Genomic DNA, 19,454 nt, shown 5'->3' with positions numbered 1-19,454 from the left:
TTTGTTTTAGAATTATTGAACTTACGACTATACGTGATTCTGATAAATGCTGAAAAGTGTTTTCTTTTCCTTGCAACTGAGCAATGACGCCAATTTCTAAAATTTCCAAATTTAGGCTCACTAAAATATTATTAATTCAAAATTACACAACCTTGTGATCACAACATCTTGTGTTGAAAACACATCTTCTGTCTAAGCACAAAGATTCTATTTGAATAAGGACCTTCTGATGATCCTTCTTTGGTGAAACAGGCTGTTAAGAGCTAAATAGTAATAACTATATTTGATTTAAGTTTTATTCTTCTGTGTATGTTTATGTATTGACTTGATGTTTGCAGTAGCATAGCTAGAGTTTTCAGCCACTATATGAACAACGAAACATGTTGCTCGTTGCTCCACTTGAAGACATTTGTGTGAGCTATTATTGTTACCCAATACGCATTACACATTGTTGCATTGATTGTAAAGTTAATTGGGCGCTTCTGATAGTGCGCCCGTCTGGGAACAGCTGTGCCCTTTCCAGATAGGTCCCAGACTGTTTTGTATCAGACTATATAATGTTGTAATGATATAACGTAACGAATTTTCATTCTAATAATCTTTGTTGTAACAAACATTCAAGTTGCTTGCTGTGTTCATATTCTTAGCAGACATATGTTTGTACAGTTGTACACGTTTATTTTGTCGTAGTTCATGACTAGTTCAGATTTATTTGCATTTTTTCAAGTCAAGTAAAAATACAACCAAACTTCTAAAACACAAACTACTGAAAATATGCAACTCACAGATGTCAATGCAAAACAAATCGTACAAAAAATATGAGACCAACTAGAACACTACAGATTGCAAGGAGCACAAACTCGAAAAGAATTTTCAAAACAAAAATCCGATCAGCTGTTTTAAGAAAAGACATTGTTGTGCCAGACTTGTCTGTAGAACGAACGGTCGCATGATATTTTAACGGTAATCCTTTCGGATGTTGTATAGATTTTGTAACGGACAGTAGTATAGGCTACAAAATATTAACGTCTTGCTTAGTTTTTGTTAAACCTGCTAATCCCGGCCATGGCTTGTTTTTCAATTTCTCTTACGAGGCTTCAACCTGAAGAAACTGTTGTCTCTCAATGGCGACAATTTATTAAAGGGAGAAAAATAAGCTGTATTAAACTTATGAATGCCCATCTTCTAGTAGTTTGCTTTTAAAACTTCGTCAAGTGATAATAAAATCGAAAGGTTGAGATTCCAGCTCCTGGCCTGGTTGATCTTTGAAGTTGAGGATACTGGTGAAGATTCAAATGCTTGCAAAATTAATCCTCGTTATGCATCTGCACATATTGTAGAATTTTGCACGATACCAAAAGCCAAGTGCTTGATCTTGCGTTTACGTTCACGCCAATGTAGTTTATTGATATCAACTGCAATCGACAGTGTATGTATAAAAGCAGCACATCACCTTTTTCTTGTTTCGCATTGCTTTGAAATAAATAACCTGAAAATCTCTTTTATAAACTTTGAAAGCAATAGCATTGTAGTGCAAGTGTAAGAAAAATTAATGTGAGACGACGTTGCCCAAGCCAGAGTTTCTTCACCCATTGCGGAGTGTTGAAGTGACTGAATCACGAGTTTGCTTCAGAGAGACAAGAATGACGTAATTGTGGTAACTAGTAGCATTTCCTATTAGAACGTCACATTTTTAACACACAGTCTGACTAAAATACGGGAGTTGAGTTTTTTTCTTTAACTTTTCTAAGATTAGGATTTCGTACTTTTGTCGGTTTCTCCTCTTTATATGTGGCTTTGAACGACCGTTTTCGATGCACGACACTCTCTGTATTCCGAATTGAAAGGAGGTGCCAGGAAACATTCTTTTAAAATTGACGATCTTTACATGTTGCCATCAATCTATGAGTTTCGAATTATCTTAAAATTAAGACCATCCTGATTGTCCATAGGCTGGCTCAAGTGAGCTGGAGGATAAGCAGGAGTGGCGGTTGAACGGTCTTTTTTAGAAACAACGGAAACAGCAATTATTGCTGCAATTCCAAGCAAAATTAATATAACGACAACGGCAAAAATACATTTCTTTTTTCTGTATTTGTTTTGTAATTTTCCAGCTTTTTTCAGCTGCTGATTGCTGGACACGACGTAATTGCCTGCCATTGTCACGTGATGTTCTATCCGGTCAACCATGACCCCTTGTTCTTGTACGAGCGTTGACATCACAAAGAAAGCTTTATGAAGTTGAGAAATGTTTCTCTAAACAATAAAATACAACTAATTAGTTCACGTAAGCGCAAGAAAGTTGTGGTTAGGCCTATTTACAATTTAAACCACAAACTGCTTTGGCTCTATTAGCTTGTTTGTCTAATGTTTCTTTAAAATTAGAACTAGGCTATAATTACAATTGGTAGATACTATTTAACCCAATAATTGCTGGCTCAGCAAGACTATGACGAGGTTCAAAGTTAGCAAATGCAATAGGCTATATTTTTCAGTAAAGAATTTCTTATAATTTTGACTCAACAAAGTCTGTTTCGGACACTTAGAGAGTTCGTTGACCTCTTAGTCTTAAAGCGGTTACCTCTAAGGCTAAAATTTCTCTTTCGAAATGCGCAACTTCAGTGAGCTTGGCTTTCATTTCCTTGCTCACTTGCTTGTCGTCCATTATCCTTGGGTGGAGCAGGGGAATATTTTCCTCTGTCATTCTACATACAGAGGTATATGTGTTGAATTTAAAAAAGGGATACGGAAATTTTTTCCGTTTTTATCCCTATCGTGATCGGAGTTATGTTAAACTCGAAGATGGTTGTCTAGAAAGAACGCTAGGTGGAACCAGAGCAGAAAATATTTCTCAGTTGTCCACTATCCGATAAATTACTGTACAGTAGCCTATATCTTAGTCACATTTTCGCCGTAAAATGCTTTCTTTCAGAAACGGTCAGTATATCAATAAACATACCATGAACTTTGCATGAAAATGCAATTCCTATTTGTTGGTCTAAAATATATTTATCCTCTCCAAGACGAAACTGGTCAATTGACTGTCACCTTAATTATCCTCAGCCTTACATTTTTTAATTAATTTGTAGAAAACTTAACTATTTTGATGAAATGCTACGCGCATATAAATATTTTTCATTGCAAAGTGCAAACCAGCTGTTTTTAATGTAAGTAAGTTAACCCCGAGGTGTAAAATAACCTCATCAATGCAAAAGACATGCAGGTTCAGGCCATATGATATAGCTACAACACTCTCGATCTTTTTACTCGATGCTTCAATGTTTTAACTGTAAAATTCTATTTGGGCTCCTGAATTTCTCTTGTCGCCTTCTACTGTACTGAAGATTTACATTACAATGGTCTAATTTTCATTAACGCTAAAAATACATTGCAGCACAATGATTGTTTCATTGTTGGTGTAGTGCTATTAGTGCAGAGCAAAATTTAAACTCAAAAGTTTTGATTTCATTATAATTGCAGCGAAAATGTAAACCAGGAGTCATATTTATATCTCTGGACGTTTTTTCTATCTATATCATAATTTCAGAGCCAGTAGCATAGACAAGGGGTTCAGCGGTGTATTTTAAAGCCGGTCCTGGAATGACTTTAGGACGCGGAACTTTTCCAATAGGTTCCGGGAAGTTGAAGACATCGCCGCATGTTTTGTTTTCCACAGTGCATTCACAGTACATAAAATAAATTCGTTTTATTTTAGAGAAAATTCCTGCTTTTGTCAAGAAAACTGCTTAATTTCCTAATGATTTCAACGGTAGGCCTATTTCTCTTTCTTAGGTTTATTTAAGAATTGGGTTATGGTTAGGTGTTGCAACCGTGCCATATATTAAACTGATTGTCCTGCCTTGGTATCATGCACGTTATAACGTCCGAGTTTTGTACAAATACTGCGGTCATACTGTAAATGTGGTCTTTGATTGCACTGTGTTTGTTGTAACATCAAGTTTACATCGGATTTATTCAAAATAATTCGAAACTGTCAATCAGAGTTTGAAACTAAAATTCACGAAGCACTCCAACTAAAGCAGCATAAACCCTAAGCTCAACAAGTAATTATTCGCTCGAGGGGCACCTTTCTTGTTAAATTTGTACTAAATTACGTTTGTTTAATGTTGTTTAGTGATTTTTCTTAATTGCCTAAACGTTGTACCGCTCGCTATCTTGTGTTGTGACCACACTCCCGCATAGTTTATAACAGATCGTTGACACCTTTTGTGTCTGTTCTTCAGTTGTGTTTGCACGTAGTATATAGTAGCTCAGTGCATATTGTAATTTCAGTCATTTATTATTAACATTTCACGAATATTTGTTGTTTTATTTAGACGAATTAATTTCTTTTTCTGACTAGGGCAGAAAGTTTTTTCCGAAAACGTTCGAATTTATGCAGTTATCTTTCATTTTATATATTGTTTTTGAATTATGCAATTTAATCCTATCAAGTTGCTATAAATTATCTGTCTATGCCGGATGGTATTCAAAAATTATCTCTCAACCAAAGCTAGGTCTATATACTGGAATGTTATTGGAACGCTACTGGGACCACATTAATTTTTTTGCGACGCTGTTCAGAAATCGATTTGCATTAAACAAGTTGCTGCAAGTCAGGTCAATTAAAATAGCCAACAGTAGACTACATCTAACGTAATAAAAGGTAGGCTAGTCACACAAATCCACTTATAACTAATGGTTACACACTAGAAGCCTGATATAGGCTACATCACATCGTCAAATCTCCTCAACCTGCTAATATCTTCTTCTTTCATTTCCTCTCCCAATATAGAAAGTTGTCTTTTAATTTTTTTCTCTGACAAGTAATTGTAATTCTTCTGTTCAGTATAAAACTCCTGGACAAGCTCAGTCAAACTGAAATAGAAAGGTAAGTATCACGATAACAAATACTGAACATAACCAACTTTAAGAACACAAAAAAAGATTGAATCTACTACATTGTTACACAACTAGGTCCAAAGTGACAGTAAAGAAACCACGTAAGCAACCTACAAAACATCTTTTTGCATCAGAAGGTTAACCAAACCACGATAATTGTATGTGTGCTGCAGCAAAGGTGTGCAGAAACAGGAACCCGACGGAATCTTATCGACGGTTTTTCAATGGATTCCAACCAGATCTAGATCACGTTTTTTAATAACTTACAATCGAATCCGGATCCTAAATTTGCATGACCCTGTTTCAATTTTGAACACAAAATATAAACATTTCTATACCCAGAGAAAGCTGTGAACCATATGGCGTTCGTGTGTGTTACTACGTATACGTAGTCTATGTGTGTTACTACGCACTACGTATGTGTTTTACTACGTACTAGTACTAAGTATGTGTGTTACTACCTACTGTGTAAAACATACATTTCATGTCTTTGCCTAGCGTATGCCATGCCTTAAATGTTTTGCAAACATCTTTTAACAAACAATATGAATACTATGTTAAGTTGTCATGTAGTAAAAAAATTTTAATGAATTTTTAGAAGTAAAATTAATTTGGATGTGTTCAGATTCGAATCTGAGTTATTTGGAAATCGTCAAGATGGATTTACACCATCTTTTAAGACAGATTGTTACATACTGAAGCAATGAAGTCCGCAATGAAATTTCATGGAGGGAAGTTAAAAAAAATAGTTTTACGAGACTACCCATTAATATATTACGATTCGAAATGAAAGAAAGTGTTTTGTCAAAAAGAGAAAAAAATTTCAAATTAAAGCAATGGGTTCCAAAAACAGGTACCCTGCTAAAATTAGACTAGGCACAAACGAAAAGCAGACGAAAAGCCACTGCCTGAACAAAGACGGTTATTTTTCTTGAATGTATTAACAAAAGAAAAATGATCGAATCGCAATTTCTGCAACAAAATACACAACGTAAGATTGTTAAACTCAACACTAGAACTAGAACAAAAGAAGCTGTTGTTCGCTAGCCTGCCAGAATGAAATGATACGAATAAAACAGAGTACTGCCTCGCGGAGTACACGTGACAAAAGGAGTGCAGAAGTAATCAAGGAAGCATGCTAACTGCAGGCATTTGTGCATCCCCCCAGCTCGTAAGGCGAAACTGTAGACTTACGAGCTCGACCCCTTGATTACCCATTGACCAGAGGATGCGTCTAAATCCAATGCCGGCCGTCGGGACCGCGTGGAACGGCGCAAAACAGGCGATTTTTCAATGTGGGGGACTCCACTTGTGGGTTCGGTTGGTTCCACTGAATCGAAAGGTAGCGGCTGCTTTGGAGGTTCAGGTGAGTGCTGTGGCTCACAAAGCTTCGGGCTTGAGGCTGGTGTCGGGCAGGTGAGTGCGGGCGGACTGTGATCTGCATCGAGAAGCAACATCGGAGATTCTCCAATTTCTGGGCTAGGGCCTATTTCGTGATGCGGAGGGTGGGGAGGGCAGTAGTCCGTTTCAGGAGGCTGGGCAAAAGAAGATGATGGGAGGCTCTGTGGGTGAGCAATGATGTTTGGTTGAGGAGGGATGGGATCGGCACATGCTTTAGTATGTGGAATTACTCGCAAGAAACGTCGATTCCGTTTTGTGATTCTGCCCGACCCGTCAACTTTCACTACATATTTGTCATGCGGCAACGTTTCGACAACCATTCCCACTTTGTCCCATTTTCGAGGATAGTTGCCGTTTTGGTTTTGGATAAATACGCGTTTTCCACATTGTAAGGTACGTAAAGGACGAGTATGCTGAGCCAGCGCCTTATCGGTTCGACCAGCTCGCAGGCGAAGGGCGTCTTCCTTTGCCTTCCATGTATCCCGCCATGTACGACGAATGTGACGATTGGAGAACTTGACTAGGCGGTTTACAAAACCGAATGCGTCGCGCAGAGGGTGACCGAACACGATCTCTGCTGGAGAGATGTCACAGTCAGGATCAGGTGTGTTTCGCAACTGTAACAATGCACGTAAGAAGGAATCGTTGTTCAGGTCTCCGTTTGGGCTCACATTAGTCATGAGCAAGCGTTTTACAGTTTTGACAGCCACCTCAGCTCGACCATTAGATTGAGGGAAGTAAGATGACGATATGCGGTGCTGCACACCCCAATTTTTAAGAAAGAGTTCAGTAACGGCAGCCGTAAATTCGGGACCCCCATCTGTAGATATTTCCTCAGGAACACCAAACGTGGCAAAGTACGAGCGCAAGAGTTGAGTCAAAGCAGCTGCTCCTGCGGCACTCGATCCTGATGGCGTGGCAAATACATCCGACCACCCAGAGAATCTGTCCCCAATGACCAAAAAGTGACGGCCCCCATAGTCAAAATAATCTGCAAAAATTTTCTCAAATGGTGTAGCTGGGGGATCACATGGCGTCGGGGGAGGAGCTGCTTGAGATGGAGCATTACGATTACATGAAGTACACGAGTCACGAATAGCATGGATATCATTAGTCATACCGGGCCAAAATACTATAGCACGTGCCCGGCGTTCCATGGCAGACACACCTTGATGACCAGCATGCAACGTTGAGAGTACTCTAGGCCTAAGCGATGGTGGTACAACAATACGATCATGATATAGAATAACGTCGTCTTCAACAAAGAACCCGTCACGATAGGGGAGATATGGGCGAATGTCGCCGGTGTTGGGAAAGGTGAATCCCGTTTCAATAGCTACCATTAACTTGCTAAGGTTTGGATCGGCGGCTGTTTCCCGAACGATTTCAGGCCATTGCAAGCAAAAGGCATGGGCGGCATCTGCCTGTATGGCAGTAACCAGCGCCATTTCTGCTACATTATTTTCTGCACACGACGCTACAGCAATGAGATCGCATGATACTGGGTGACGTGAGGCAGCATCGGCTGCGCAGTTGGTTGTGCCAGGTAAGTGTGCGATATCAAAGCGCCACATTAGTGTACGCTGTTTTAAACGAAACAGGCGAGTGTTAGTGATTTCGTCCAACGTACGGTCACCGAATATTTTTACCAATGGCTTATGATCCGTTACAATAACCAAATTATCACAGCCTTGCGTAAAATACTTTGTCTGTTCTAGGCCCCACGCAACTGCTAGGGCTTCGCCTTCTATGGGAGCATAACGTCGTTCGGCCGATGAGAGGAATCGGGATCCTGCAAGAGTCACTTTCCAACCTGATGAGCAGCAGTCCGGTATAGTGGAAGCACATACGCAATGTTTTTGGAGAAGGAAATATCCGATGCCTTTGTTGGACCAGTCAGGGCGCAAACATGTTCGACGGCAGGGGTCAAAGATTTCTACCCCATGGCGAATAGCATCAACGATTGCCGATTTGGAGGCGGCAAATGCGGAATCCAGCTCCTGAGACCATTCGAACTTATGCTTTGGGCTAAGGAACGGCTTGAACGGTGCCATTAGGTCACGCAGTTGAGCATAGTTTCCTACTTGGTTGATTAATCCGAACCAGCTGCGTATGTCTGTGATATTATTCGGGACTGGAAATTCTTGGATGGCGAGCAAGTATTTAGGGAGGGGCTCGACCATTGCTTCTGAGATACGGAATCCAGCGAAATCTACGGTGCGTTGGGCAAATTGAAACTTGTCAGGGTTAAGGACAATGCCCGCCCGTCCCACTAAAGTGAGGAATTTTATGGTTCGCCACCAATGTTCCTCCAGTTGGCTATCATAGAACACTGTGTCGTCGACACAGCGTTCTTTGCGCACAAAATCAGTTAATATGGTATTGAAACGGCGATTGTAGCCATCCCCAGAGGATAGGAATCCTTGCGGTGCCCTAGTGTAGCGCCATCTTCCAAAGGGAGTGATGAAAGTTGTGAGATGCCGATCAGAAGGACGCAGTGGAACACTGTGATAGCCGTTCCATGCGTCAGTCACCGATTTCCAAGTGTTTCCGGGGACACGACGGGACAGCTGGAATGGAGCTTCGGAGGCGAAGGTTTCTCTCTGGCAGAATTTGTTTAAGGGGGACAGGTCGACAGTACGGCGTGGTGAGCCATCATTTTTGCGTGTGATAACCATGCGATGACACCATGTGGTGGGTTCGCCGTGGGGGACTTTTTCAAGGATTCCCAGAGCCTCGTCGCGGAGGAGATCAGCGTGTACTTTTTCTTGCCAATGCAAGGGGATAGACGCTGGTGTATGAACGGCCACTGGTTTCGCGTTGGGGTCAACATGTATTTCTATGGGAGGACCAGCCATACAATGTAGCGCGCGGTGCGGGCAAGTGTTGAAAGTGGATGCGGCGTACCTCTGGAGTAGCCAGTTTGCCATCTTGTCATTGTTTTCAGGTGTGCATGGGAACGGAAGCTTGGTTGGGGGAGCTGGAACTGCACCACGTTGAGGGCAAGTGCACGACTCCAGTTGCTTGCTGGGTAATGTGCATCCACCGTTGACAAGTCTGACGACGTTGATTTCTGGTTCGATAAGATTGTGCGCCATTTCTTGCTTGATCTGATGTTCCCCTAGAGTTGGGAACTTCGGGGGTAGGGCACCTAAATGCAATAGTGTGTCATGAGATAAGTATAACTTGTCAACGTCTGGACTGATGTAAATCATGCACCGACGTTCAACATTGCAGCCGTGCGCTGTACCCCGAATGATGGCACGAAATGCTCCTGTAATGGAAATAGTGGAGCGATTTGCAGCTATTAGGTTTGGTGCGGGTACAAGGGTCTCTTGTCCAAAGCCGGATTGCACAAAGTTCTTCAGTGACCATACATTTATTTGGGCACCAGTATCTGCGATTGCTGTTACTTGTGCTATCACGCTAGTGTACCTGCCTTGATGACATGAGTCATCCATAGATATGTCTACCCGAACTGTGGGATGTTCTCGCATGCGGGATGGTGTCCAATGCCCTTTTTGGAATGTGTGGTGAGGACCACGAATTGTTGAGAACATTGGGTCTCGGGCTGCGATGTCAGTTTGTGTTGAGGCAAATGTGCCTATTTGAGGTACAGTAGGTGCTACACAGAGTGCTCCGACTGATGCATCTTTAGGAGGAGCGCCCCATTTGTTTTTATGACGAGATGACCGAAAGCATTCGAGACAAAGGGAATAAGGCGTAGTGTTCCAACCTCTGGGGCCTTCTCTGTAACGATTGAATAATCTATTGCATTTAGGGCAGTGAGTTTTTTGTGACCAATTGGGAGAGGAAGGTGCTGCCTGGATGTGTCCACGGTCTCTTGGAATAGGGCTTTGGCTTTTCTTGCGCTTGAACGTCGACACTGCCGAAACGTCATGAGATGGTACCGCATTGCGAGCCATTTCTTTAATCTCGACAAGGGCGATGATATCGTTGATGGGAATCGACAATACTTTGTCCATTCCCATCATTTCGCGACGAATCTCACTGTCCGAAATTCCACTGAGTAGTGTGTCGCGGATCATGTGATCTGTATAACTAACTTTCAGCCCGCAGGAACATTTCGTAGTGAACGCACATATATCCGCTTTTCCTCGAGCACGAGCTGCAAAAGCGCGAAATTTTTCGTCGCGCATTTGGTGCATCGCCATAAACTCTGACCGTAACACCCCTGTGGCGACAGGTATAACGGCCAGTTGTCGCATTGCAAGCAAAAGTTCATCTACAGGTTTGCTCACTGTCTCAGCGTCAGCTTGGAGAAGGCTGTCCCCTAGGGCTTGGCCGGTACATTGAAATAACTGGACTGAAGCTGCTTCATCAGAAATGCTGCAACCTTCTTTAAAAGCCTTCCATCTTCTGGTGAACACGCTCCATTCTTCTGGAGAAACTCCAATATCTACAGTAGGTCGATTTAGCTTCGGGCCAAGGTTTACGGGCGCTGGAGCGTTGCGCGTCGTAGCAGCATGACTGTACGTGTGACTTTGCAGCACCACACAAGCAACCGCTTCGGGCACGTCGGCTGTTTCAAAATTACAGTTGGGAAAGGCGCATGTTATCACCACCATTCCACAAATTTCTTTAAATTAACCTTATCCTATTGCGATTCGATCATGAACAAAGACGGTTATTTTTCTTGAATGTATTAACAAAAGAAAAATGATCGAATCGCAATTTCTGCAACAAAATACACAACGTAAGATTGTTAAACTCAACACTAGAACTAGAACAAAAGAAGCTGTTGTTCGCTAGCCTGCCAGAATGAAATGATACGAATAAAACAGAGTACTGCCTCGCGGAGTACACGTGACAAAAGGAGTGCAGAAGTAATCAAGGAAGCATGCTAACTGCAGGCATTTGTGCACTGCCCTGTGAGCACTACCTCTTCTCACCTCGAAATCCCTAGTGGTATTCCCCCCAGAGATACCCTTTTTAATGGCATTTTAGTTTAGTGCACTACAACGTAAAATCACAGTAATAATCACTTGGAAAACTTGTTGACGCTTTTCAAATTTCCATATTATACCCTATAACAAGGTTGTTGAATGCTCGCTGCACCAATGACTACAGCAGTGCACTCGGCTTGTGTTTACGGCAAGTAAAACTTCCGCTCATAAAACAATTAAAAAATCTTGGTCGTTTAGTGAGGCTATACTTTCGATGAACTGATTTTTAATGTAGCCTACAATCAACAAAAGTTCACTTTGTGATAAGGAGTTCACTGATGTATTCTACCATACAAAACCAAACAACACAAGCAACCGGATCGGGTTCAGCATATTTGCTTAACACAAAGAAAATAAATACAGAAGCATGTCGATAAGCTTCGCCACAACCATGTGTCCTTGTCTGCATTATCATTGTTATTATTTGACAAGGACGAAGTATTGTAAGGAAATTATTAGACTTGGCTTACTCCATCATTAAGCTATAACCTATGTTTACGCTTCGCATAATCTACACCAAGGAAGGCGCGGTTGCATAGATTTTGCAGTTGAATTCTATGGACTTTGTGTCCAATGCAATAAAGATTAATAATATTTAGTCTTCTGAATTAACCAAGCAGAACGTTTCGTTTGCAAGATGCACAGAAACAATCACCTACCTTTGTGAAAGAACGTTGTGATGTATTATTTGCATACGTATTTCAGCAGGGATATACGTGGCACTTGATTGCGGAGGGGGCCAGGTGACCTAAGCAAACATAACATTTTTCAAAATCTTGAATGCCGGTTAGGCTTATATTTTTAGAAACACATAATAACAAATTTGAAAAAGTATTGTCAAAATAAACTGCTAGAAAACGATTATCAATTTATTGTATAAGCGTTGTTTATAGGTTGTGACATTTTTTATTTACTTAATAAGGTTGCCATAACAAAGGCTCTATAAAACCTCTGTGTATAAAACATAGCCAAACATAAACATAAAGTAAGCACCTAAACTTTACACAACCCTCACAATTGATTGATTGATTGTTATGGTTTGTTTTATGTCGCTTTACAACATCTATGGTCTTTTAGCGACAGTCATTATTATAATAGCTATTTAGCACAGTTAGAACACAACAGGCAGTGCCGGTCTTTGGGATGTGCAAACCGTGCGATCGCACAGGGCCCGCAAATTAGGGGGCCCGCAATTTACTCAGAAATTGCAGTAATTTTGTCATTTCCAATGGAAAAATTCAACAAGTGAGTTCAACAAATAAGGAATTAGCAACATAAAAACAGAGACTAAACGGGTGCAACCTATTTCGTACCCTGAAAAGATCGAGAAAAAAAACAACAGAGCCGAAGTTGCTGATCGGAGTTGCCGCAAACATTTCAAAATTTCTCGATCTTTTCAGGGGACGAAATAGGTCGAACTTTTTTTTTATTACATGACTTCAGGGTACGAAATCGGGGTAGCCTACGAATTTTTCAGGGGACGAAATAGGTTGCATCTATACTCAGCATAGAGACATAGCTTTATTTCCGAAAAATGTCAAAAAAAGCATGACCTTATCCTTTTGCTATGCCACCGGACAGCACCATTTTACAGTAGGCCTAATATTTATACCCAAATTTTTGTTGAACATGCTCTCAGAATGCCCCAAATTCAAAGTAATTTTTTAAAATTTCTAGGGGAGGCCCCCCAGACCCCCCGTTGCTGGGTGTCGCCTTCGGCGATCACGCCGTCAGACTTCGCCCACCGACCGTCAAACCACCCCCTCCCCTTTCAAAATACCAAGCTACGCTACTGAATTGGAACATTGTCATTGGGTTTGGGGCCCGCAAAGCATATTCCGCACAGGGCCCGAAATACCCTAAGACCGGCACTGCAACAGGGCATAGTGAAGGGTGCAATACGACACAACACAACATAATACGATACAGTAGTTTAAACACATCATTAGTGGAAAAGAAATTTTTGTAGGAGGTTAGGCCCACGAAAGTCAAGTACTTCTTTGGAATTGCACGCTTGGTGTTACAAACTGAAACAAAATAAGGAAAGCCCAGCCAGCAAATCAATCGCCTTCCACACCGATTCAATGTCCAAAGACGCTGAATCAATGTAAAAAGCGATCGATCTCTGGCTGGGAGCAGACACGACACGGGTGCACTACAGTATAACATGGATGATTACAGTGATTAAAACAATAATTTAAATGAGCTTATTGCAGGAGTTTATAAAAGCCAGCAGATGTGTAGTAGTTGGACGATTTTCAGCAAAATTTTTCACCGATATGTTCATTCCATACTTGCTCAGATTTTGTTCAAGACACTTCCTTTGAGTTGCATATTTACTGCAATGAAATAGAAAATGATTCACAGTCTCAGGGGTCATACATGTGTCGCATAGTCCAGAAGTGTGGCATCCGATCTTGAAGAGGTGTTGGTTTAAACGGCAGTGACCGGTGATGAGTCTAAAAACGGTTGGATGGTCAGGCACTTTGTTTGTTCCTGCACTTTTGGTGTCAGGATATATAGATCTGTAGAGTTGGCCTGTGGTACTGTTTATATAATGATTATTCCATTTTTGCAGAGCTAGGTCTTTGGTGAGGTTTTTGACTTCACTTAGGCTGAGTTTTGTCTTTGCGGAGATGGGGGTAATGGCTGATGTTGGTATTGCTGGTATGGCTCCTGAAGCAAGTTTTGCTAAGAAATCAGCAGTTTCGTTTCCAGGAATGCCTACATGACTAGGAACCGTTAAAAACTTTACTTTTGTTGTATTTGATATAATGCTGGAGTGAAGCAGAAGTAGGTCATTGATTAAGCTGTGTTTTGTCCAAGTTGGATTTGAAATCGTCCGTAGTGCACTTAAGCAGTCGCTAATGATGACCGACTTACCTTGTTTGGTCTCTTTTATCCATATAAGTGCAGCCTTTATTGCAAACAGTTCGGCACTGAACACAGATGCGGATCTATTAATTGTGTAACAGCGTTTTATTCCATGGCGGTTTACAAAAAAGGAAGATCCGGTTTTCGTGTTGGTCTTGGATCTGTCTGTATATATGTTGAGAAATTCTGAGTAATTTTTTGTGAGGTGCTTAGCGACTATTCCAGAGATGGCATTTGGATGGTCAAGCTGGGAGGTTTCAGTTACAAGGGTGTAGTCAGTTGTGGGTATATAGACTTCCCAGGGTGGGATAGATGGTTCTTGGATGAGGTTTACGGTAATATTCGTGTCTATTGTCTCGGTGAGGGAATGGAATGGTTGGTAGTTACTTGTGTTGATCAAATTTCTTGGCAAACTTTCCTCGAGGATGTCATGTGCTGGGTGGCGTAAAAATGTCAGAATGTGGGCTTTGTAGTTTAGACAAAGTTGCTCGTATCTAAGTGACAAGGGTAATTCATTGCAGTAGTGTTGTAGGTTTGAAACTGGGGTACTTTTCATTGCTCTGGAGCATATTCTTAGAGCTTCATTTTGTAATGTCAGAATTGGTTGGAGTGTGGTTTTGTTTGTGGCAAAATATGCTTCCATACCATATTCAATAACCGATCGTATTATGGCTCTGTAGATGCAAAACAGTGCTGATTTTCCTGCTCCCCAGTTTGTGCCCTTCAGTACACGAAGAACATTTAGTCTTGATTTGGATTTTTCTGCAACATGTTTAGCATGGATGCTATACTTTCCATTTGACTGAAATGTGATTCCAAGGTATTTGTAGTCTTTTTTGATGGGGATTAACGATTTTTTTATTTCGAGTGTACACGGATCATATTTACGTTTGTTTGTAAAGAGCACAACCGCTGATTTGTTTGCGAAGATCTTGAAGCCCCATTTATCACACCAGTCTTTGATTTTTGAAAAGTCAGATTTGATTATATTAGACAGAGTTGAGATGTCTTCTCCTGTTTTCCAAAAACAGAAGTCATCTGCAAACAGTGCTGTAGAAGAGGTAATTAAGTTTGGTAAATCGTTGATCGCTACGTTGAATAGTAATGGACTAATAACGCTGCCTTGAGGAATTCCGTTTTCTAGTTTTCTTGTGGTACCATAGATAAAGCTTTGACAACCTTGACTTGAAAAGTACGATTTGACAGGAAAGATTTGATCCAAGATAGCATGGCTCCTTTGATCCCTAAGTCATATAGTTTTAGGAGGACTGCGTCGTGATAGACCATATCATAAGCTTTCTCAAGGTCAAGAAATACTGTTTATACTGATTCACCGCAAGATAAGGAATTTTGGATGGTGTCGTGGAGTCTGATAATATGATCTGTCGTTCGACGTCTTTTTCTGAATCTAGACTGTTGAAGATGGAGTAGATTGTTTTGTTCTAGATACCATCTGAGGCGATTAGTTACTATTTTCTCCATAGTTTTGCAAAGGGTGCTGGTTAAAGAATTTGGTCTGTAGGAGGAGGGTATACCCGTTGGTTTGTTTGGCTTATGAATTGGGATGATGATTGAATGCTTCCATTTGAGTGGCAGTGTACCTGTTGACCAGACGTAGTTAAAAAAGTCGAGGAGGATATTCAAACTGCAAGAGAGTAGATGACATAACATTTGATAATAAATGCCGTCCGCTCCTGCGGCAGTGTTTTTATTACCTTTAAGGACTGTCTTCAACTCGTTCATTTGCAGGGGTGAATTGTAAGATTTATTGTAGAAATGGGTTGCTAGTTTTGATTGTAGATTGTTCGAAATTGAAAGACTGGAATTTTCACGGAATGTTTTTGAATAGTTGGTTGAGCTGCTAACTGAGAGAAATTGATCTGCAAGGATGTTGGCTTTGTTGGTATCACTTTCTGCTTTAGTGGCAAGAGTGGGAATTCTTTTGGTTTCCTTTATGCCTGAAAATTTTTTAATAATTTTCCACACTTTGTCAAGCTTTGTTTTACTATCGAGGGAACAGCAGAAATTGTTCCAGCTGTCTTTTTTTGCTTGGATGATGGTTTTTCTGGCAATTGCTCGGAGGCGTTTAAAGGCTTGGATGTCTGTTGGGTGTCTGGTACGATGAAGACGTTGTAGTGCTATTTTTTTGTTCCTTACTGCTCGTTTACAATCGTCATTCCACCATGGAACGCCATTTAATTTGAATGGTTTGGTTTTAGGAATTGCTATAGACGCGCAGAGTTGGATAGTTTCGGAGAGGTTTTGGTTAAATGTATTTATATCATTTGAGACAACAGAAGAATTTAGATTTTCTTGGCATAATTTGGAATACTTTGCCCAATCAGCTCTTTGGAATGCCCATGATGGTACAAACTCTGCATTATCTGGGGAAGAAACATTGACTGTAGTAGCGACTATGCAGTGGTCACTACCCCACAACCCTCACAACACAACTGAAAAGTGGACAAAGAGAAATGTGAACAAGAGTTTCGCGAATCACGCCAGAAGCCAACAAGTCGACTGTGCGCAGAGCACGCAAGAGCAATTAAAACACAACCAATCAGAAGAGAGAATCAAGAGTTTTACAACAGGTTGTCCGCGCAAAACATTTCATATTTCAAAGTGTATGCTACATTATCCTGTTCATTTTAAAGATATGTAACTAAAACAGTCTATATTTATAACGTGTTTCTCTTTCTTTTTCAAGATGAAATGGAACTTATCACTGTAGGCCATTCCATTGGAGAAGAGTGTAGGCTACCAACATGTTGACTATCCATAAGATATAGAAAACTTGAAAGAAGGACTGTGTTAACGCTGTTGCAAACTTTTGCTGCTGAAGAAATTAAAAACCAGTCTAATACTCCGTTAAACTTGCACAATTCGACGTTTTTCTGACTTTGTTAAACTAAAACTTTATTCTACACTAGACAATCTTGTTAGGACACTTGCTTTTTAACCATGTGAAAATATTTACAAGATTTACTGGGTCAATTGCACGTATGTTGCATCTTTTATATTTTAACTATTAATTTGTTTCTGAAATAACTGTGTAGTGTTATAATCCAAAACACTTATTGATTTTGTGATACCTCCCAGTTGGAACATCGTTCAGTATGTGATTTACTACAGCTTTAGCTTTTTGTTCTCGCAAATTCTACTTTGTGCTCAAGTTTTTCTTATTCAAAGGCAACGTACTTGAATTGAAGACGAAGTCTGTTCCCATTTTACGGTGATGTTAGATCTTCTACGGACAGAGAAACATCCTCCTCGATCGTAGCCCCCGTACCGGAGCTTGTCTTGATCACCGAGTTCAATGCGCTGGAGAATATTTTTAGTTTTACGCGCATGCGCAGTGAAGCGATTGGATAAAGTGGTGATCTGTAAATGGAAAATACTCTTTGCAATAAACGCTGGGTTTGATTGATTGCAATAACTTTTTATGTCACTGCACATGTTTAAGCAAGTAGAAAACGTCATGGCCAATACCACATATCCAAAATATAATGTACGGTATCCTACTGTATATATTCTGGATACAGTACAATAAGCGTATCAAGTTAAATAAATGAGAATACTTAGGCCTACGTGATTAAATTTTGAGTAAATAAAATCACGGTTATTAAAAGTAAGGTTTCGTAAACTTCAATATAGAGAACCATTTATAAATCTATCAAAAAATAAATAGCTTAAAATATACTGTAGTTGCTAAGCTCATGTTCAGTACACATTTTGAAAACTAAACTGTCTTCATCTTCAGTGTTATTCAAATATATCACTAAAGGTGACGACAGCTCAGTTTAGTATCATTTTTAGTAAGCACTGATAAAGATGAAGACAGTTTAGTTTTCGAGACGTTTGCTGAACATGAGTTTAGTTCGTAACTATATTTCGAGCTTCTTATTTTCTTGATGAAATTGACCCGGTGTTCCAACCATTTTACTCCTTACTTGAAATTTATGATCTGATAGTCGTTTATTGTCTTTTCCTTATTGATCAATTACTACCTTGTCCACACCACAACGACGACGACGACGACAAATTACTATCTCTCATTGAGAAGAGTGTGTAAAGAAATTATAGCTGAAAAACGTGTGAAAAATGCCTCTCAGGCAATTACCTTGTTCCGTAGCTCGTTGGCACTCAAAATAGTGGCACTCGACAACGCAATTTGGTGTTGGTTTTTTACATCTTTGATCATCAATTTCATTTCAGTTAAAAACTTCAAAATCTTTTCAACCTGGAAAATAAGGTAGAAGGTAACATAGATTGGAGTTAATTGCATAAGCGTTGACAAAGGGTCCAGGGGGTTATTTTAGGGCCCAGAATTATATTGGGGGCCTGGAAGTAGCGCCGAAAATTCATCTAGAAAAGCGCCGAAAATTCATCTAGTAAAGTTTACTTGTATCTCTGATTATACGATTTAGTTAAAATTTGTTGACCAGTGAATATTATCCTAGTAGGCCTACTTACTCTTAGAAGCACTTGTTTAAGATCATCAGGTACAGGGACCTCCTCGTGATGTTCAGGTTCATGATAGGTATCTGGATGCTCAAGTGCAAGACGGAAGAGGTCTGGCATTCTATCTTTAATCATTGCAGCATCTCTTTTTAATAAATAAACAAATTAGTCACAAAAATACAAAGCAAATAACACAGCAAGCACAGTGGCTTATTCAGATAAATCGACCAATTCCTAAGGTGAATATCTGACAAATAGAAGTGCTTTGTAAAGTTGTTAGCCAACGCGATGCATTGTCTTTGTCATATCTACATTTTACATTGGGTAAAAATATTCTTTCTTGTAACTCTCAAGAAAGGCATAGTGATACTCACTATACAAAACCAATAATATTTGCAAAGGCTAACTTTTTTTTACATGAAATAGCATGTCACCGGGTATAAATGGGTCAAGCATTTAACAAGTAGCTTTGTAGACATGGCTTGTAGCACTGCCCTCAAACGCACCACGCAACCAGCTTTTGAAGATTGTCTGATGATCATAGATCCCTGCTGTTTTCACTCTTTGTCAGAGTCAAACTATCTTTTTAACGGTTTAGTCAAGTCGAGAATATTCAAAGCTAAAAAAACTTGCTTCAAAGAAATAACTATCGCAACTGTTGCAGATCGTGACTTGCAGTGCTCTATCAACATATGATTGAGTGTTTGACAATTTCAGTTGATCAATTAGTTTCCGGTTAGCATCGAAATCAATGAAATCACAATGGGAGATAAAGAGAGTATAATTTTATACAAAGCATGAGATTTCAACGAGACTGCAGACGATGCTAATAATATCATACGTGCATTT

At 40.2% G+C, this 19,454-nt stretch overlaps 1 protein-coding gene across 1 annotated transcript; it reads right to left on the bottom strand.

Moving 5' to 3' along the window:
• Positions 1–666: 666 nt before the first annotated feature.
• Positions 667–18,740, bottom strand: LOC145783165 (syntaxin-2-like). The gene is made up of 7 exons (XM_082594958.1): positions 18,618–18,740; positions 18,265–18,384; positions 17,343–17,525; positions 11,930–12,018; positions 4,756–4,878; positions 2,582–2,705; positions 667–2,256 (listed from the first exon to the last, which is right to left on the bottom strand). Exons 1-7 carry the CDS (start codon positions 18,738–18,740, stop codon positions 1,903–1,905), a joined length of 1,116 nt encoding a protein of 371 aa, XP_082451084.1. The 3' UTR covers positions 667–1,902.
• Between the last annotated feature and the right edge of the window lie 714 nt (positions 18,741–19,454).

The sequence above is a fragment of the Aplidium turbinatum genome, chromosome 14 (assembly GCF_918807975.1).
Source record: "Aplidium turbinatum chromosome 14, kaAplTurb1.1, whole genome shotgun sequence".
Classification (NCBI taxonomy): Eukaryota; Metazoa; Chordata; class Ascidiacea; order Aplousobranchia; family Polyclinidae; genus Aplidium; species Aplidium turbinatum.
The sequence above is the reverse complement of the archived record's forward strand: the minus strand, read 5'-3'. Positions and strand labels throughout refer to the sequence as shown.